General features: G+C 29.8%; 1 protein-coding gene across 3 annotated transcripts; it reads right to left on the bottom strand.

Moving 5' to 3' along the window:
• Nucleotides 1-2,133: 2,133 nt before the first annotated feature.
• Nucleotides 2,134-20,982, bottom strand: LOC106684744 (zinc finger protein 691). 3 transcript variants are annotated; one of them, XM_014426993.2, is made up of 7 exons: nt 20,846-20,982; nt 20,363-20,436; nt 19,931-20,268; nt 17,737-17,950; nt 15,391-15,630; nt 12,818-12,932; nt 9,353-9,493 (listed from the first exon to the last, which is right to left on the bottom strand). In XM_014426993.2, the coding sequence occupies exons 2-6, from the start codon at nt 20,396-20,398 to the stop codon at nt 12,828-12,830; spliced, it is 933 nt and encodes a 310-aa protein (XP_014282479.1). In that variant the 5' UTR covers nt 20,399-20,436; nt 20,846-20,982; the 3' UTR covers nt 9,353-9,493; nt 12,818-12,827. The 3 variants fall into 3 exon arrangements, with proteins under 3 accessions (XP_014282478.1, XP_014282479.1, XP_014282480.1); XM_014426994.2 differs by having other exon boundaries at nt 9,355-9,490; XM_014426992.2 differs by lacking the exon at nt 12,818-12,932 and having other exon boundaries at nt 2,134-9,493.
• Between the last annotated feature and the right edge of the window lie 1,758 nt (nt 20,983-22,740).

The following is a 22,740-nucleotide window of genomic DNA, read 5'->3' as shown; positions in this document are numbered from 1 at the left end:
ACCATACACAGTCTTCCTGGACTCTGGCCCCCTGATGCATCTCAGGATCCACCTTTCAAATTTATCCACCAATTGTGAATCGTTTTTGTTTTGAGTCCAAGCCTAATTTCTATTAGGAAAGTACTCCTGTACTTCAATGTGTCAAGGTTCCTTGTTTGTAAATAATTAATTCTGATTCCAATTCAAGATGTGAGATACTCTATACCCGAAGGCCTCGACAATGCGTGTTTATTAGGTTAGGTAGCTGAACTGAGATGAATGTATCTGGTTAGGACATGAACTGACAGGATGAGATTTATGGTAACTAGCCGTAAATCCTCATAATATGGAAACTTCACTCCATAGGGATGACAAGTCCTACAGGAACTAGGTGAAGGCCTTGCAGTTAGGAAACTTCACCCTGTAGAGACTACTGAACTAGCCTACACTCGTGAAGAGGATAGCAAGTCCTACAGGAACTATCTGCAGGTCCTCACGAAAGTAAGAAAAGATATAAGGAGAAGAGATCCAGAGAAGACAAATCCTGATCCACTATGTATATTGTACTAATCCACTGCTTTTTGTACTGATCCACTATGTATATTGTTACTTCCAGCCAGAATTCTCCTTCTGATTTCTTCTGTTTCATTCAATTTATTATTGAGCCGAGGTATTGGAAACTTATGTGCTATCTCAAAAGTAAGAACTCCTACACCGTAGATCTGCTGTTGTGTTTGTATGCTTCTTCTCAATACCAACAGTTTAGTTTCTTTTTTCATTTTTAATCCTAGCCTATCCGATTCTGTCTCAAGCATTTGCAGACAAACCTTCATGATAGAGACCTTCAGATTAATATATCACTTGCATAGTCAAGTACTTGCATCAACCATTACAAACATTTTCACCTCCAGTTAATCCCACTCTTTCCATAATTTCTTGAAAAGCAGAGGTACAAGAGGATTTCCTTGTCTAAAACCATTTTTAATATTGAATGGTTTTGAGTCGCCCCCTCCACAAATTGCTCGACCTAAGGTATCTTTTATTGCACACTCCCTCTCCACTCAGATGAGTTCTTGTCTTAGGCTGATTTAAAATCTATAAACAGCATCCACATTGTTTGGCCATATTTCTTCATTTTTTTACAAATGTTTTTCAAAGTCCATATTTAATCAGCTGATAACCTATTACACCTAAAAAAAACTCTGATAACCCCCAAAAGATACCTCGCCAAGTACAGCTGAAGAAAATACTACACATTTACCAACATCCATCCACATAAATGGAACAAGGTGCAAACACTACCTCAACTACCTCTTTATTTTGAAATCAACAATGTTTATGTGTGTTCTTAAAATCGAGACTTTTCCAAAGAGTTGTTTATGTTAATTATTTATCAACCATTTCCATCTCCTATTCAATCTCATAATTAGTTTAAAGCATCCTATCAAGATATGAATTATCGATTCTTTGGTGGTACCACAACGTTCACTAGCAACTTTGAATCCCAAAGGTAGAGTCTGCGATAAAACCTATCAGTTCAGAAGTTTAAACAATGTTTAATTAGGTTAGGTTTGAACGAGAATGGAAACAAATTCAAATAATTTTGACTGATTAATTTTTTTAATCATATGTAAGCCACGAGTATTTTTTGCACTTTACTAATGTAGGACTAATACTGTTTGAGTTCATAAAAAAGTACTCAAAGGAGGGTCAAGGACCTTAAATACTCAATTAAAAGTTATTGAGTACTGCCCATCGTTTATTGTAGATAAATAATTTTGACAGAACTTTGACTGGCTCGTCAATCCAGTGGCATCGGTTTGTATTCAGCTTGAAGTTTTTTTTTTTTATCATCCCTTCCTGGTCATTTTTGATATGGAGGGAAGTGGAGGTTATATAGAGGTAACTCCTGGTGGAAAGCAATCAGTTAACTCCCTCTGCTACAAACAACCCTTGGCCTGGAGGGTTGACTTTTATTTCTGTGGTAGTCGCACAAAATGAAAGCTTGAGCATAGTTAGAATAGGGTGGTATCATGTAAATAAAATCCTCCCCTCCCTCCCATATGCCAGAAATGACCAGAAAGAGGATCATAAAATTATATAGAGAGGTAAACAATTTTTCAAAATACAAATTAAACAAATAAATGACATTAATTGTTTTGAATTCACTTTTATTAGCAAACTAGATACAATAACCAATGCAGTGCGGGCTTAATGGATCTATTAACTTTGCCAATGCCCTAAAGAGGTAATGAAAATATATTTAGTTACTAAGCACATGACTAATAGCAAAAAAAAAATTATAATAAAATAAATAAAAACAGATATGGCAAAAATACAATAGAGGTAGGCAAAATTTCATTTACATTCATTATTTTGCATTCCATAAAAAAATTATTGTACCCCTCCCCCAGTTTCAATACATAAGTATTTTAGGACAAATGTTTGACAAGTTATCATTACTCATTTACACACTACAATAAAAACTATAATCACGTATTACATGAGTATTCAAAAAACAAACATACTTAAACAATTGATTCTAAATAGAAATTAGTACAGCAGTACATAAATAAATCACACATATCAGTTCTATTTACTTATTTTTTTCAATAAGTAATAATTGAAATTAAATAAAATTCTACAATAGTATGTATAAACATCAATTAGATTTTAAATAAAATCATAAGACAATACAGATTACACCATAAAATCAATACATTAGATATTTGTAATGTAGTTATAACATTAGCCAATATAAAATCAATAATCCGGAAGCTTATAATTTCAATTGGAAGCCCGGTTATCAATTTTTTGTACTTGAAGATACCATAATTGCTCGACAATATACAAACTAATCAAGGATAACCGCACGCACTTTTTGCTGCGCTATAATTTTAGGAAAAAAAATAAGAATAAAATAATACACATTGGGTCAGTCATTTTGAGATCCATAATTTCAATCAATTATTATACAACCTCAAATTAAAAAATAGAATAATTACTATTTATTCACCACACTTAAGAATTAAAAACAAATTATATTACATTATGTAGAAGTTTATCTTAAATACCAATCTGGGCAAATAATTCATTCTTTTAAATTTAAACAATAACCAAATAAAAATCATTTGTTGACCAGTCAACAAAATAAAATAAAAAAAATAATAATAAATGATAATCTATAAACAAACAATAATTAAGTCGTAATTTTATACATAATAAATTTAATTATAAACATACCTCAACTGCCTAAGAATCCATTGGCACCTTAATGAACTAAATCAATAAAAATTAAATATCTAGGCTCTGATACTTTAATTCAGCATTTAATAATTTTAGGCTATAAGATGAAATAGCGAACTACAACATAATAAACACTCTGAATGGTTGCTTAAAACAATTATTTATATGTTAGGCTGTTATATGGAAAAAAAGTTCATTCAGTCCAACTTCTATGCTTAAATTAGAATATCACATGAGATCATTTAATTATAATTCAGATTTTATAAAATAAGCAACCATTATTGTAGATTAAATTTTACATTTTAAAAACCATTAATTTATAAACAACTAAAATAATTTACAGTATTCTTCCACTTTTCCATCCCATATTATAGGGGCCAGAACAATATTTAAGATTTCCTCACTAATTCTCCCACCAGATATCACTGCTGGTCCTTAATTAATACCTAGACCGCTGGGGCTCCCCAAAAAACTGCTTAAAACTCAATTTTTTTTATATTTATTTTCTTTTCATTAAAATAAGCATTACATAATGTATTTAAAAAAAAATCAGTACCACAACAACCTATGAAGAGTCAGGGGTTCAGTACTTTGTAAAGAAGTACTGTTTCTGGACCAAAGGTTGTGCAAAGAGGTAATTTGGTCAGAATCACGCTCGACCGCCTGATTCAAACCCAATTAAGGGTATCCAATTTATGAGGCTGAGTGGACCCCAAGAGGGCTCTGGGACCCACAGGGTTGACTCATGGCTACAGTGTAACAGAAAACAATTTTCTGCCCAGCTGGATTCGAACCCAGGTCATTGGAGTTAGTAGCATCACACCTTACCACAGAGCCACCACGCTCCCTTACAATATATATAAAATGTGATACTTAGACTAAATGCCTATTTTTTAAAGGGGACAACTACTGTCATCACCTGCGCCTACTGAATTACTGATTACGGGTTCTAGAAAGTTATTTTATATCACCACATTGTCTATTTATAAATATTTTATCATTCATGCAATATGAAATAATCCAAAACAATTAAAAAAAAAATTTTTGAACATGTAAAAATGTCATTATGTATAAAATAAAAGAATACAGAAATGAATACATTTATATATTAAAAAATAAATAAATAAATTCGAGAGTAAAAAAGGAGTGTAAAAATCCTTCAACGAGGCAGAACTCAGAACCGTGTCTGGTGGCAGCTAGGCAGTACTAAGTACAATTAAGGACAATCTAAGAAAGGGCAAGATCTTCGAACAAAAGCACGAAAGTTCTGTTCAGCTTATACGCTTCCAAGCCACTATGAATTGACAATGTTGTTAACCGCAGTCAAGGTATTATAACATTTTTAAGCTTCCACAGTTATTATCTCCTAAGTATTACCTTATAATAAAATCAATTTATAACTTCATTCCATCAAACAACAAACATTTCAATAATCTTTTACTTTGCCCGTAATTGCTATAAACACTCAAGTACAATAGCAGTTTTCCCAATGAAAAAAATTTGTAGGTAATGTTTAGGTCATTCATGGCCCCTATAGTACATCAGTAACAAATTTTCAAAGTCTCCTACTATCAGCTTATAGAGGTACCAAACAATCACAAAATTAAATTAAATTAATATAAGCGTAAAAAAAAAAACAATAAAATTTTATAGATGATCATACAATGATGAACCGTATCAATAAAGGAACAACTAAGTACGCAGCATAAAATAGTGCTACATCACACTTGACAAAAAAAAAATTATTAAAACAGCCACGATCCAATAGTGCTGTCAAAATATCATTAATTGTACTGCAACAGAGCTAGAAATTTCACTACTTCATTTATTTTATTTTTTTGAGTCTATAACCGTAGGAACAATGGTCTGGTTGTACTTTAGAAAAATAATTGCTAAATAATAACAATCTATATATGTACATATGTAAATTAATTAAACATTATATGATTCAAACTATCATTAATCGATTTTAAAACCAATTCAGTGATTTTTGTTATGTTATTACCTAAGTCAAAATATTATTTTTATGTGAGTATAATGTGCATATTATTAGGGTAATAATGTTTAAAATTTATTATTTAAAAAAAAATTAAGGACTTTCTTATCCATCTTCACTTTACTGACAAATTACAACAAAATTCCATAATTTGGTACTTGAAAGATGATGAGCTACCACAAGCGCTTTCTGAGGCAGTTATAAGAAACTGCATTGTAACCTTTCTTATCAGTTTCATGTTTACTTGATTGGTTACTTATATTGTGAATTTGCTCTGTTGTTATTCAAGTTATTTGTTGTCTCAGAAGTTGTTTTATTTGTATTTGTCATATTTCCTTTGATTTTTTTATCAAGAAAAATTATTAAAATTTGGATATTGCCTTCAACGAAATAAAACCAAGTCGCATATATAAACATTTAGGCCCTTACTTCGACTGAAAATGATCCATAAGGGTTTTATTTTTGACCAAGCAGAAGTTGAAGCTATCAATTAAAGCATTAATAATAGTAGTGCAGGCTATAACCTACACAATGTAATTATGTAAATACATTACCTCAAGACTGCTTTAATTAGACTAAAACTTTTGACTTCCACAAGCTCAAGAGATAGACAAACCCCCCAACGGATAATTTCAAGTATTAATAGGAGACTGAAATTGGATAAATACAAACCAGGTTATATTGTCGCATAGACTTAGTAAGAACATAGACTTTCTCTTATATGCTACAGAAAGCTCTCATGGTCGCCTATTATCTACACAAGTACCCATAATCTTAACGGTCAATGTGGAATCAATCACAAATATCCATTAAATAACATGACTTCAGACTGATTAAAATTTTTTTATTTTTTATTCTTTTACAAAAGTGATATCCTTTAAGGTAAGTATTATGTTTTAAGAAAAATGTTGTTTCTAGATAATAAATGTAAATATTATAAATCTCGGTAGGCACTAATTAATAGTATATTATTTTAGCTTTATGACGACGTAATATGATAAAAGTATGATAACCAGCAAACTGACTTCGCTTATTCACTACTTGGTGTTAACACTTGTTTAGGATGTTTTGGCTCATAAAGGTAGACTATTTCAAAAGTTTACTAAATTCATTTAGAATGACTCTAAGGCAAAGTGAAATAAGGCATCTAGTATTATTTCTAAAACGTTAGTTATAACACTGAAAAACAATTTTTTCTTTCATATCCACAAAATTAGGAGAGTAATAAGTAAATTAAAAATTTACTTAAAAAATATTGGTAGAATGAAAAACTCCCATAATAATTAATTAATAGTTTATAACTAATAGTCTGACTGAATTGATAATGTAAAAAATTAAGATCAGTTAAAATACCACTCATCTGCTAATTTTATGTATTTTAAAACACAGCACAATAGGATATGATGGCTCAGAGTGTGAGGTTAAGATATCAGATGCTCGCTTTTCGGAGGGGCATGTGTTCAACTCCCGTCTGTATCAGTAAATACTTATTTTTTTTGTCTCAAAACGAATTTGATACTCCTGCTCTGGTTTGGTAGGATACTGGGAGGCAACTTCTTAATAGCTAAGTGATGCACTCTCCGTAAACACAAATACCAGTACCGAAAACAAGGTAACTAAAATTTAACTGTCTTCAAGAACGAGCTATTTCCAATGAACATGAATCGATATATGCTTTGAATTTTATCACACATTATATTATCAGTTTGTATATTTCTGGCCCGAGCTTGTTATTGAAGCTTTCGCGTTTTTAAAAGAAAAATTGATTTAACATTAATTTTAGATAGTTTTTAGATCGATTAGATTTTAGATTGACTACTTTAGGGCTCCTCTCTCACAAATTATTTCAACTGATTTAGGACAATAGTGCTCCTTGATAAACATGACAAAATGACAATTTAATATATATTATTGTTACCGTTAATGAAAAATTTTGGCCCGAAAATTAGTAAAATATTTTACTTGATCCCAACATTGTCTTAATATTTGCAGAGCTAGTCTTTTTTTAATATAAATTTATTATTGGAGTTTTACCAACGAGTAGATTCTTCGGAAGACTGTATCAAATAATTGTAATTGTAGAACTCACATCACATTTGTAAATTTCAGTAATTAACAAACAAAAATTACAATAAACATTACTATATTTTTCAAAAAATTAAGGTGATTAATATATAACAATAAAAAACATAGAAGAAACTAACTGAAATATGATTACAGTTTTTCATTTTAGAGTGATAACTATAAATGATTTTTAATTTTTTTTTTTAATTCACTAAAATATGACATTTTAATCTAAAATTCTCAGAGCCAAAACACTTAAAACCATAATCAATTTATAAATTACATTCATTTTGAAGTATAATAAAAAAGAAAAAAACCTGAAAACTGGCTCAACACCAAAATAACAGAAGCAACAAACGGGCAAAAAAAACTGTCTTTTAAGAATCAATCAATAACTTTTTGTTATGTTATTTTTTATACACGGTCTTTTAATTAATCCTAACATAATTTTTGTTATACATTATATGTTACAGCATTAAGAGGAGGTTATATGGAATAAATACAATATACAGATTCCAATCGACAAGAAAACTTCTCGATACCTCCTTCTAACCTCTAAAACATTACCTTATTCGATATAATACCTTACCTTAAAAATGACACATTAAACTTAAACCTAAAAGCTATAAAGAGTTATTAAGTAAATGTAGTTTAAATAGCAAAGGCAGAGCTGCAAAAGAAGAGGAAAAGTGAAGTGGAAGAAAGAATAAAGAAAATCATGGGGAAAATTATGATGAACTATAAAAGTTATTTACGATAATTTAAAATAAAAATTTATACTACCAGTTGATGAAAAATATCACCCTAAAAAAAACCAAATTTATGATTTGTCATTTATTACTGTAAATAACTAAATCTTTGTTCTTACCACTACCAACATTTTTCTCTCACCCAGTACTCATTTAAACCGTAATGCAATAATTGTTTTTCCATTTTCAATTTAAAATTTTACTATTATTTCAAAAATGTCACAAAACGTTACCGAGTCACCACAAATGTATAAAACCAAGAAACGTAAAGTAATCATCTAAGTATTTAACAAAAGTGAGAACTGATGCCATTCTAATTTTAGACATGGTAGAGATTCAGCTGTACAATGCCTACCTAATAAATCTTGATAACTTGAAGTGAGTTAAAAATTAATTTCCTGTTCAATTTATTAAAAAAAATCAGTTATATATATTTAAAAAAAAAAAAGTATGCTTAATTTATAAAAAGCTCAACAAAAACAAATAACTACATTAAAAATATTTACAGGTCAAGATAAACGCCATAACTTTAAGAAACTTGATGCAATGCCTCATAAATCACTACACAATAATTCAATGAAAGGCTTAAGTATTTCAACTACTGTATCTAGAAAAGCCAATGAACACTTATAATTTATTAATTTAGTAAAGTTTTTTATCTGAGTAGTAAAAAAAATAAATGTGTTAGTATAATTATTTAAACTTTATGAAATTCACAGCCAAAACTTTTTTTTCCTCCCGTCCAAACATAACAATGTTATGAATCACTTTTAAATTGATCATTGTACACAATTAATTTTGAGGAAATGGGAAGACATTAATCCAATTAGAAACCTTATGTTAATTATATTTTTATATGTTTTTTATTTATTTTCAAACTTCAGTTCCTTTACTTACTTAACAAAATAATATGTTAACGCCTTATGAACTCAAAACAATTAAAAAGAAAGAATGAATAAAAATCAAGTTTATTTAAAAGAATAGATGTTCACAGAATTTATGAAATAAGTTTAAAAACTAGAGGATTGTAATAATATTAAGGTAATCTAGAGAACTGATTTCATATAATTTTCCCAATATTTTCAAAATCTTTTCCAACATCAATTTTCCAATTAATTTTGCAACCCTCCGCTCAAACCTGGATCTCATACGAAAATATATAGCTCTAGAGCGGAACGACAAGGGAGGGCGAGGGAACTCAGGTACAGAGGCCCTGACTGTTTGGCTCAGTAACGGCATCCTGTGACTTAAAATGTGCCCTGAGGTGGAACATGAACTCTGTCCTGTCAGAAAAGTCCTGGCGACACATGAGGCAGTAGTGCCTGTCGGGCGATGGGTAGGGCGGTGGTTGATAGGGAGGGGGGCCCTGCGCCTCGAGGTGGGCTCGTGCGTGCGCCGACCACTCCTCCCGACCGGACAGCACGCGCCCGCACAGCTCACAGCTCCAACCTCCATTCTGCTGCAACCATAATTAAAAGCCATTGAAATTACAAAAGCAGATAACTTATAATATTAAATTTAATTATCCAGGTCAATTGATTAATATTAATTCAAATTATAGATCATTTCTAATATATTATTCGAGACTACTTGCATTATTTAATTATAATAAATTTAACATGTATATAATATAATTTCTTACAATAAAAAGTAGCCATATAGTCTCAACTTATTCATTTATTTACAACTACAACATTTCACCCATCTTGAAGGATAAATTAATTTTTATATCACATCTTCGAACAAAATGGGTATTCTTCAGATTAACATGTTAAATGGTCAAAGTTGTGTTAAATGGAGAAATATTTCCTTCTTTTAAAATTTTAAAATGATGTAACATTTAACATGGTTGAGAGTCTGCTAATTGATCCGCTAAATGGAGAATGACCTCATGCAACAGAACAGTTGAGCTCTATACCATTTATCTATTGTTGTTTTGATAGGTTAGTTGCTCATAGTTTGTGTTATTTTTGTCTTCAAAGTTTTTAAACTTTAATAAAGTAATGTATTAAAAAGCTAGGAGAGGAAACAAGGAACAAGTGGAAAGTTGATGTGACAAAGCTGTTGGAGATTTTATTATCTCTTAAAGAATACAACTTGCCAAAAAACATCCACTAAGAGCTGCTCTTTATTTAACATATAATATGGACTTTAATTTTTTTTTTTCGGCCAAGACTCCCATTGGAGTCCTATACTACCTAACCATGGTTGGGGGTCAAAGTTCTTCATTTTGTGGGACCGCCACTCAATGAAAAAAGTCAACGTCCCAGGCCGGATTCGGACCGGCACCGCCAATAGACATCAAATTGGTAAGACTGTGTCTTAACCACTGAGCTATGGGCGGCCAAACTTTAAATTAGGCTGCTCACAATCTAATACTTATAACGTATAGCACGTTAAAACTCTTTACATTTAACACATCATGAATACTGCTAAAATTATTAAACAGTTACTGGCTGGCTACCCTGCCTTTGTCAACAAATAAATATTAGTCAATTTAATCCATCTTTGTTTACTACAATTATTTCTCTATTTGCGCTAACTTTTGGTACTAAACTCTGAGGAGTTCACTTATGGTGAGCCATTCATGGCTTGTAGCAGTACATATTATCATTTGTGACAGCAGTGTAATAGAATTTTCAATTAAAAGAATTTATTGGAAGATCACTGATTGAGTGTATATAACATTAAAAGGAAGATAGTTCGGGTGCGGTCAAAGAAAAATTGAAATAGTCATAAAACTATATATTATGAGCCTCCCGGACCATCTTCCTTTTAAAAGAATTTATATTTAAATAAAAAAGTGACAAATAATTGTCACTTATAATGGTAATTAATTATAAAATAGGTACTGATACTAGTACTGGTATTTGGTGGGGGGAACAAGTCCGGCAAGTGGGCCTTGTGGTCCTTTGTGCCAACCCTTAGTGACAACTTGAGTTGCCGCCACGTACTAACCAAGATGGGAGTGTCAAGATTCATTTTTCGGGACCGCCAAAAAATAAATATTAACTGTCCCAGGTGGGAATCGAACTCACAACGTTCTGAACTGAGCGCTCTGGGGCCTACACCCCAACCCGCACGGCTGTTAATATAAAATAGGACAAATTAATTATTAAATAAATAACAAAGGATATCCAAAAAGTCTCAACACTTTTTTAATCGTCACATCACATCTCCGACATTTCGGCCAATCCGCCCATCATCAAGGACAATATTAATTTTATTTTTACAGCCACAAAATTAATCTATAAAACTTTGCAGGCTATTATACCCAAGACAAACAGTAAAAATAAACCTGTATTTGTCACTAGAACATTTAATAATAAAATCTATTCTTTGTAAACACTGGACCTTACCATCATTAAATTGTCACATGGGTTCAATCAAAAAATCGAATGTACAATATTTGAATCATAAAATGACTAAGTTTCAAGAATATAGAAGGAAATAAAATAAAATAATTCCTCTTACAAATAATAAAAAGAAAATATCAAACAAAATTATATCATTTATAAACCTCAAACAAGTAATTAAATAAGAACATAGACATGTGGTCCAACACAAGTCAAAACTACCATCAAAACTCAGAGCGCATGCGCAGTACCAGATTTGGAATGGAACAATGTACCACCCATGCATCTGCCAGTTTGATTTTAGTTTGGCTCATGTTGCAACAAACCTTATGCAACAGGAAAAAGGTTAATTATAAAGAAAACATGCAGTTTATTTCTAAAAACAAGTCAATCGGTATACAAACGAAATGTTATTTTGATCTTATATTTAAAGATAAATCTGTCACAAATAATAAACACAAAACTACTAATAAGCAAACAAATTTTAAGAAAATTTAAACATAAATAATTAATTGTAACCCTATAACTTATGTTTCTAACGGTTTTATTTGTTAAAATTTTATTATATTTCTTTTATAGGAATTTACTTTATATGCTTTAACCAGTTTCTTATTCTTTATAACATCTGAACGTTTTGGGCTCTTCTGCATATTATTAAGTTATATAAATAAAAATATTTACCATCAACAGTTTTACAATTAACCTACAGTTTCAACCAACAAAGTTTATATTCCACCTTAATACACTTTTTTTACACATTTACGTACAAAAAATTCACGTATTTATAAATACATACTTATAAATAATACATATATATTTATAAATTACCTTTTAAATTGCACTCCATTTGTCCATTAACATATTCAATGTTGTTACTTTCGGGCTTAATTATTTTAAATAGTGAAAATTGTTTGCATAGGCAAAACATTGTTTATAGCAAAAAAAAAAAAAAAAAGGACTTGTATTCATTTTGGAATATATATGATAAAAATGATTTTCAATTTAAAATTACATATGTCCACAAATTAATAATAAAGTAAGGAGAAAAAAAGAACAATAACAAAGAAATTTTTGAATGTAAAGGTGTAGAAATTTTTTTTAAAAGTACAATATAAAGTTTATTGGTTAAAACTGTAGGTTAATTGTAAAACTGTTGATTGTAAATATTTTTATTTATAGAACTTGATAATGGGCAGAGAAGCCCAAAACGTTTTTCAGATGTTATAAAGAATAAAGAAGTTATTAAAGCTTATTAATAAATTCCTAAAAAGAAATATAATAAAGTTTTAAGAAAATTTTTCCAAGTTAATAAATATCTAGAACTGTATTAAATAAAAAATTGAAAAGAATTTGGCTCAGATACAGAAGCTGCATCATCAACAATGAAATATGACTTAATTTCTCTGAATGTGAAAAATATTACCTACATGTCAAAACTCACTCCCTTTTCATACTTTTAATGATTTCAAGATGTCTAGTAAAATTCTCTTGGAATATGTCTGCCCCCACTAAGAAAAATTCTTCAGGCAGCCTTGTCAGGGCCTGAAATATACAAACAGAAAATAATATCCAACAACACATGTACAAATATTTTTCAATTTTTTTTTTCTTTCTTAAAAAAAATTCCTACTAGACCCATTTTTCATTATCCTATGAATCGCAATGAGCAGTTATAACAACCAATTTGATACCTTAGACGTCCAAGGTATGTGATATAAAACTAATTTACATAGTAATTTATAAAAACTATGTAAACAAATTGTGAAATAGGTGTCCGTTAAATAAAAATTTTAAAAAAAATAACAATACCCTAAAATTTATTTTATATAAGTTTTTGTGAAAAATACCTTCTTACAATATCTGTATTACACACTTAATGTTCCTTTATCAACATATCAGGATTCTTTCCCCTTCTTTGATGCGTTGATAAAGGAACATTATTTGTGCAAAAAATGAAATTATAAGGACTTTTTCACAAAAACTTACAAAATAAAAAGATAAACCTTCTAATTGAAAAACAATTTAAAACCTAAAATTATAGCCAAAGACTGATTTATTAGGATAATTATATCAACTTTTAAATTTTAATTTTGACCACTTTATTTAAATGTTATGAAAATGAGGACTATATCAATGAAAGAACTAGTCTGCAAAAAGTACAACATTTAACGGATTGTTTCAATGAAATACAAAAGCACAATGAACCATTTTACATTTTAAATTAATATAAACTAAAATAAAGCTTTTCCCAAAAATAAAACAGCTTTATTTTCTAAATTTCATTTATAAATTATTAAAAGATTGCAAAAACCAAAATATAGTGAGCTACTCTCACTGTAAGAACTTAAAACTTTCCGACATGCCTAACTCAATGTATTAATAAATTTATTAGTACTAATAAATGAATGATGTATACTTTAGTGATTTTAAAAAAAACAATTTTGATAGAATTAATAATAGGTCAAGATATAAAACTTTCAAACATAGGACATGCATTTCCACTTTTTTAAAAAATAATTCATCCATTATTTTAAGTATTAACCCTTTCAGGAAGTAGATCTTACAGGAATGAGTAGGAAACTGATGTGGTGAATTGAAATTAACAAAAATGAGGGTAACTTATTTTATTAACGCTGACACTACATTTGTAATTTTAAATGACCTCACCCTCGCCCTCTCCCTACCATCCTCTCACATTATCAACTGTAAGCACCTCATTATTTATTCCATCATTTAATTTACTTCATTCATTTTAATATCTTTTGTATATAAGAATATCTATCTTTTTTTTTTTTTTAATTTTTCATATAACTGTATATTTTTCACCAATTTTAATCTCCAGTTGAACAGTACGAAATAAATGAAACTTAATGTTTGAACTAAAAGATTACTGGACTATGATAAACAAGTCATACAATTTGAGATTCTCGCTACAACCAGAAAGGGTTAACAGTGAAGGGCGGATGTAGTGCTGAATTAGTACTTTTCAAAGACAATAGATTCCAATAACCAAATATAAAATGGTAAAGTTAACTACAGAAAAAATCCAAGCATCACTAAATAGGCCAATAAAGTCAAAACTTGATAAGTTGAAGTCAAAGGGAGATCAATTTCACTTTGATTTATTAAAATTTTTGAAATATTGAATTTTTCGGGTTATTGGGTTCACTATAAACTAATTTTGAATTAATTAGTTTTCTATGAGGTAGACTTGAGGATCGAAATTTGTGATCAGAGTTTTGTGCTTCATTGATACAGTCAAATTCACCATTTGATGAAGTAGAAAATGATGGTCCAGCTTTGCGACTGTAACCTATCAATATAAACAAACATAGGCATCACTTTACCAAAAACATGAGATTCACGGAACTTTCAGTTACAGAGTCTCCCGACTCTCCAAATTCAATTTATAAAGTCTAAGCAGTAGTTACCAACTTTTTTTGGATGGCGGAATTCTTTTAATAGAAGTAGGAAAATGGTGGAACCCCTAAATCATCATGTCATACTACAAATAAAGTGATCCATCTTTTCAGCAAAACTTAAAAGGCAAGGTTAGCAAATTAGAAGAAAATCTGCGTGATTGAGGTTCAAAACTATGTTAAGTTGACGTGGAATGACTTATTCTTAAACTATTTCACGGAACCTCGGTTGGGAACCTTTGGTCTAAGAAATCACTATCACGACTTTCATTTTGACTTATAAGGTCTCATATTAGAGTTAAGGAGTAGAAATTTGCTTATTATAGCACTTGGGAAAAGGGTTAATTTCAAAATATCAAGTTTTTCGACTTATCGAGTCATATAGTTCAGACTTTACTTTTAAATACTATTTATTATGCCAATAACCAACCACAAACCAAGTTCAAAATTAGTTACAATTCAGAAAAAGTTTTTAATAAGAATGGAAAAAAAAAAATGAGATAACACAGTATCACACAATAAATCACTCAGAATGGGCCAAACTAGAAGCAAATACTGACAAGATATTTTACTAAGCATACCGGCAGATTGGTTGGTGGTGGCGAGCCTTGCTGCTCCTCTTTTTCCTTTTTCTCATTTGACTGACCAGGAGACTTAACTTCGAGGGGATGACTTCTTTTTGCCAAAGGTGCAAGGTTCGAAGGCGTCATATGTTTCATCTTGTTTACATGAATAACTAATTTATCCCTCCGTGCAAATGCTTTTTTACAAACTTCACACACATATGGTTTCTCTCCAGTATGGATTCTCATATGAATAACCTGAAACAGACCTCAGTTAATGTTGCTAATAATGAATGAAACATAATCATAATAATTTTTAAGAAAAATAATATATAATATTATATATTACTAAATATATGTATTTAGTGGCCAAGACAAAGAGAACAAGCAATTAAATAAGTTTTAACACTGCTAAACTAAATAGAAATGAACTCCAATTACTAATAGGTGTTCTTTAGGTCTTGTAGACTTTAAGGACATCTTAAGATTTGTGAAATAGTTCGTGATGAAACTTGTCACTTATGTGGACAGGCCCTGAAAACTGTTTTACATTATATAGCAGACTGTATATATATACGGTATATAGTATAATATATAAAGGCTTCTAGGCTCTGACAGAATCCTGGAATATCAGGCTTCTTTCACAGATTGGTTAAACTTCAGGTTGCCTCTCATTTCGTGGAGATTCCATGGTATGAAAAAAAAAATCTTCCGCTTAAATACTTATAAATTTGTGTATTTGTAAAAAATAAAGGAATATTAAACCATGGATAAATACAAAATATTAAAGAATTTTATGAATAAATAAAAAACTTAGGGATGTATGTAGGATGGTAAGTAAAAGTTGTATGATGCGTGCACCCCACTCCTAATTTTTTATTTTGGGGACTTGAATTTTGTGGGTGTGTAGGTGGTATTGATGCAAATAATATAGAAGCATTATCATCCATAAAGAAAATTAGACAGTTCCTAAGAGAGAGGTCATTTGACGATTGGAGCCAATGCAAATGACAGGGAATAGGTATTCACCGTTTTAAATCAACCATGGTAAATCAAACAGTAAATGGGCCTGAAAGAGAAGTTCTCACTAGCTCGGAAAAGACAAATGTACTAAAATTAAATTTGAACTATGTTTCTCTCTGTGGAATTCTAGGTACTGGTGTCCAGGAGGATGGATATGTTGGACTCTTTTACCCCAAATGTGGTTCAGTGTCAGAAACCCTATCTCATGCTTGTGAAAATGTTCTAGCAACATCTCCTTCTCACCTGCCTGCACAATAATATAAAGAAGAAAATCGCCAAACTGCAGGCGAAGAAAAATTATACATGTTTCCAAGAAGTATATTGTTTAGATACATTGGGCTCTGCAAGGTTTTTAGACACTCTAGCGTTTAGTGGGATTGAAAAGGAAGCATTAACAGTGGATGGACAATAGTGAATAGTGGAACCACAATAAGATTCAAAACAAATGATCAGGATCAGAGTGACAAAATATAAAATATACTCCTAATTTACAGAAAAAGTATATAGAGGAATTGGGGAAGGATGATTTACGGTGGAAGTAGAGAAATTATCCCTCTTACACTTTTATGGAGGGAATAGGAATTGGAAGGAACCAGTTTAGAACATGATGGGAACCATTATTCTAGACTCGCAGGAAATCCTACATCTTCATTTGTATTAGACCTTGGCTGGGAAATGTCGACTCTGTGAGTCAAAAACTGAAAAGAAAAAAAAAATTGAACTAGTCTTAATAATTCTCTCTCACCCCTCTTAATATTGTCGATTGCCTGACTGATCAGTATGCTGTATCTTAGCAACTCAACTCAATCTTAGCAACTCAACACAGTTGAGCAGCTGCAATTTTGTCGAGTACCTACCTAGTCTTCCTGAAACAGTCTGACAGGGCTTAAATACTGAATTGTCAAAAATCTTGGTCTGAAGTGCCCTTGATTTTGTTTATTTGAAGTAAATAACCAGTTCTCATTGTTGGCAATAATAAACAACAGATAAATACAAAATATTGAAAAAAATAATGTATAACTAAAGGAGAAAAATAAAGACAGGTCCAAATCGGAAGAAAACAAGACCACCTGATTTATTCTGATTGCAAGCATACAACCTTCTTTAATTTTGTTATACTGTTGTATTCTTGGCAGGAAAATAATTAATATTCATTATTTCCATCTCAAGAACCCAAAATATGTATTTTTATAATTTATCATCCTTGACCTAACAATCCCAAAAAACAAAGGTCAAAAATACCCAGGAATCTTGACCTGTAAAATCAAATGAAGGCAATGATCCAGGAATCCAGGAAGCTGGATGTACCTTAGGTTATAGACAAATACACGAATAACTTACCAACTTATCTTTCCTAGCAAGGCCTTTCCCACATTCCGTACATGTAAAGCTTTTATTATTATTTTCAACTTTTGGTTTTGGTTTCACGGTTTGAGGTGTAGTAGTCGAACTGGACTGTGTACTTTTAGTTCTTTCAGTAGGTTCAGTATTAGTGGTAAAAGTCGCTTGTTCTGTTGTAAAAGAACCACCTACTTGATTAGCATAATCGGGAGCCCTGAAATAATTCAAACATAAATCAAAATGTTAAATAAATATATACTTAGATATAACATAACATGTACAAAAATGAACATTATATTATATAAATTAGTTAACATATTCAGTAAAATATTTATTTCCTTCTTTGAAATTTATAATTTTCTATTAGATAATGATAAATAAAAGATCTATTACAGACAGAGTTGGGCAAAAATTAGCTATGATTAAAACTAATAGCAAAAATTGCCATGGATACGATACTTATTTATCAATGGTTCATTCATGAATAAGGGTCGTATCCATGGCAATTTTAGCTATTAGTTTCAACTATAGCTAATTTTTGCCCATCTCAGATAAAAGATAATCTCCTTACTAAAAAAAAACTGTATATTAAAAACAAGAACACTGAAAAAAAAATTTTAAAATGAAACTCATCAAATCATACTGATTAAAAATTAAACAAAAAAATAATTTGAATTAATTAATTTTCTGTTATGTATAAAATATATAAATACTGTGCATATCACACAAAACTATGTTAAACTGTTAACTTATGTAAAATACAAATCAATTTTAATATTTTTAATTATGTTTCTTTATTAAATATAAAAAACTTTCAGTTCATAGTTTATGATTAAAATAACAGAATTTTCATGGTAAGAGTAAATCTTGTCTTATAGAACCAAAATGTATTACGAGCATTCAATCAATTAAATGGAACTAAAACAAGTAATCTACACTGTTTATCATGAATAATTACGATATTTATAACTAGAATGATATGAATTTTTAGAATCTGGTATAAATATAAACAGAACTATTTATCGGATTTGTTTTTCAGTGGTCTTAGCTATTTTTGTCTGTCAGTTTATACTAAACTGGCAACATGTCAATGTATGAAACTAAATGCATAGTTTCTTAAAAGGAATTTGACTCCACGCTCCCAATTTTTTACTACCACTAACTCTTGAGTGACTAAGAAAATTATTCAGAGGAAAAAATAAAAATTATTACTATAAATTTTGTTGATACCTTAGTATTAAAAAAAAAAAAGAAAAAGTCTCTACAAAATATTTTAAATATTTTTTTTACCATATTTAAAAAAGAAAATTTTTCATACCATTTCTTCTGAAGTTATCATAAAAAAATCTCCAATGATTTGGAAAATCAATTACCAAATCTACTTCATATATGTTCTTTATAATTTTAATTAAAAATAATAATAAAAAATCAATATGTCTTTTGCAAATTATATAATCCTCAAACATTTATTTTGCTTCAGATACAATACAATATACGTAGAAAATTTAAATTTTCACTTTACAGAGAAAAAAAAAAATCACGATTAATATAACTTAGAACTGCAAACATACTGATTGAAAAAATAAACCCAAATAAAATCAATAAAATGCTGAAATACCATGAAACTTAAAATTAATAATTACATTAAACCTTCATTATCATAAAAATATGTAAGTTCAAGAAAAATCAAAATTTAAATGATCACTAAAGTCAAACTAGTATTCAAATAGAAAAATTAGAAGTAGAGTATGAAATATTGGGAATAAAAATGAAAATTAACGCCATTGAAGAACTTAAAATGTTATAACTGATTACTATTACAATTGAGATTTAACAAGGAAGAAAGTAATTTACTAAAACGAATTTAAAGTACAAAACAGGATTTTATTTTAAAAACAAATGAAAAAAACCGTGACTAGAGAAAACTTTTCAGCTGATTGATTTATATACTGCTTTTTTCCACACCATTGGCCTCATATTTTCTGTGAGTAAATTAAAATTTGATTTTTCTGACTTATTCTCTTTTCTGAGTCAGTGCCTCAATTAATTAAAAATTGAAATATAAATAACTTAAATTAATACAAATCAATATGAAATTAACACCAGTACAAGATGAAGAATCAATTTTTTTATCCCTTAAATATTTAAATGTAGATTATCATAAAATTAACAATATTTTTTAAAAATTGCCCACCACGTTCCTATGGAGCGAAGTACTCTTACTCCATCATCATAACCAAGACCTCCGTCATCAGCAACCATGGTAAATGTGTGGGCATCTTGTGTTTTCGGTTGGGTTTGTGGTTGAGGTACCTGAGGAACTTTAAGAGTTGGCACATATTCTAATTTGACAGTGTGTTGTTGCTGTTGAGGTTGCTGCTGCGGTTGTTGTTGCTGTTGTTGTTGCTGCTGCTGTTGTTGTTGTTGCTGTTGCTGCTGCTGTTGTAAACTAGCAGCATGTGCCATTTGTTGTTGCATAACAGCATGCGCCTCTAAGTAGGCCGCTTTCTGCGCATCCGTCATCTTATCCATCTGTGATAAATATAGTAAAAGAACAAAATTAATAAATATTGCAATACAAACAACGGGTTTACTTCAATACACTAAAATAATTACTAATCGATACCTGATTAACGTTATCTTTTATTTGTATAAGATACATTCTTTAGTATTATTGAAGAAATTCTACTTCAAAGATATCTGAAAATGATAAATTTAATAGAAATAATATATATTATGCATTATCATTTAATTTTGAAGTCTTCTTAAGAATATGTTCAATTCATTTTGTATGATTTGAATATTTTATGGACAATTGACATCTTAAATAAGTTAAAAATTTATAAATATTCAATAAACATATTACAATAAAAAAAAATCATTGGTCAAATTCACGTCTTGTAAGAGAAAAACAGATGTAAAATAAAGCCGCCGGCAAAACCGGTGCCAAGCTTGTTTTATGTGTGCGTATATATATGTATATCCAGTGATGGGGTGGTTGTAAATAAAAGTCGCCAAACGATGCAAACAGTTTACAAAGTGCCTATAACGTTAAATTTACAGAAACAAACTGTTCATTATGTTCCATCTTGAGTAAGACTCAACTTACCAAAGATTTACAGGCGTCCGAAGCGACTTTAGGAACTTAAAAAATTAAAAACATCTATAATAAGGAAGGTATAATAAAAGAAAAAGACAAAGCAAAACTAAGCAGATCAATACAAACAGCCGCTTGTAAGTGGGGGATCGCCGATCGGGGGGAGGGAGAGTGTGGAGGGGGAAAGGGGTGTGGCTTCGATCCGGCTCTTCTTATCTCTTTGTCTTATGTACATCTTCTTTTTGGGTTGGTCATTATGTCCTTAAGGAAATCTATCATATAACTTAAAAAATAACAAATAGCAAGGTTTTCCATGCAATTCAATCTTCTAAAATTATAATCCTTTAATAAAAAAACATTTAGAAATATAACCATGTTTAAAATCCATCAGAAATTAACTTACTTCATACTTTATTACACTAATCACATTCAATCACATGGCTGTGTAATTTTTTTTTAATTTAACAGGCTTTTGTTGGTATCCTAAAACAATACAATTTTCCTCATACTAATTACACTTTACAAACTTCTCTATTATATATTTTTACCAAACCTAAGGGAAAAATAAATAAAACCACATTATTGAATTAAAACAAAATACATAACTTTAGTTAGAGTAAAATACACATCATCGGATAGCATGAAATACATATTGATTTAATATCAAATATGAAGAAGATGGTCAGGGTTGCAGTCAAAAAGAACAAAAACAGTTTACAGCTAATTATTATCTTATGTTTTGTCCCACTTTTTTGAGTTTCTATCAGGGCAGTTCATGATGATAGCTTTACAGACTTTGACAACCCTCTTCGCAGAATGCTTCTTCATCCCCTTGATCTCAAAATTTTTCCATTGGTATTGTGACCTGGGTTGCAATCAAAACTTATAGTTTACAACTATTTTTGTTTTTTCGATCACATTCGATTTATGTTAAGTTCTTTTGTGTTTATACCTACGGGTTGTAGTTTTAGTGTAATTTCCATTTCTTTGATTAGAGGATTTAATAAGTTGGGCCAAGACTGGAAGAAATTATGAGTCAGTTTACATATGTAATCCTGTATGATGTCTATATTTAATTCAGTGTGCATTTTAGATATTCTTGTGTAATATGAATAGTTTCTTTTGTTTCTTTATTCTATATTCATATTTCCTTGTTTCTTTGCATTATGGAACTTTATATTTTTTATTTCTTTAAATATTTAATTATCTATACATACGTTTCATTTTCCACTACTTTCATTAATTTTCATTCTACAAAGTTATTTACTTTAATGATTCTGTATATTATTATTTTTGTTTTATTCAAAAAAATTAAAATTATCTTTTTCGTAGCTCTGATGAATGCTGGAAATTCTGGCCGAAACGTTGGCATTATTAAATAAGTTTTTAAACTTATTTGTGTTATATTACTGACCGCACCCCCAACCATCTTCTCTTCATGTATATTATCTATGGTTAACTATCTTCTCATTATTATGAATAGTTATTAATGATTTTGAGGCATTTTTTTTTAATACTTGTATTTTTTTATATTGGTTGAACAAGTAAAACTCCAAATGGGCCAGGAATCAGTCAAGATGGGTCTTAGTACCGCTTCATATATTATCAACTTATTTGTATTGAATAATTTTGATTTTTTATTAAAGTATGGATACATTTGATATAAAATTGTTCTTGCATTTTCCAATTTCAAATTAATGTGGAAGTTAAATAATAGTTTGCTGTCTAAAGTGACTCCTAAGTAAAAGGAACAGGGGTATTATTTAAATCTATTGTTGATGGAAGTATAGGCTGTCATTTTGTGAAAATGAATGCTGTTAATTTAACAGGTACAATATTTTATAATTTAACCCTTCTAATACTTGTTTTATTTCTGACTAGGTTAAGTTTAAAATACACAAAAAAAT

The sequence above is a fragment of the Halyomorpha halys genome, unplaced genomic scaffold, assembly GCF_000696795.3.
Source record: "Halyomorpha halys isolate HHAL.00 unplaced genomic scaffold, Hhal_1.1 Scaffold609.1, whole genome shotgun sequence".
NCBI classification, from domain to species: domain Eukaryota; kingdom Metazoa; phylum Arthropoda; class Insecta; order Hemiptera; family Pentatomidae; genus Halyomorpha; species Halyomorpha halys.
Note: the sequence above shows the minus strand (reverse complement) of the source record. Positions and strands in the feature narration are given on the sequence as shown.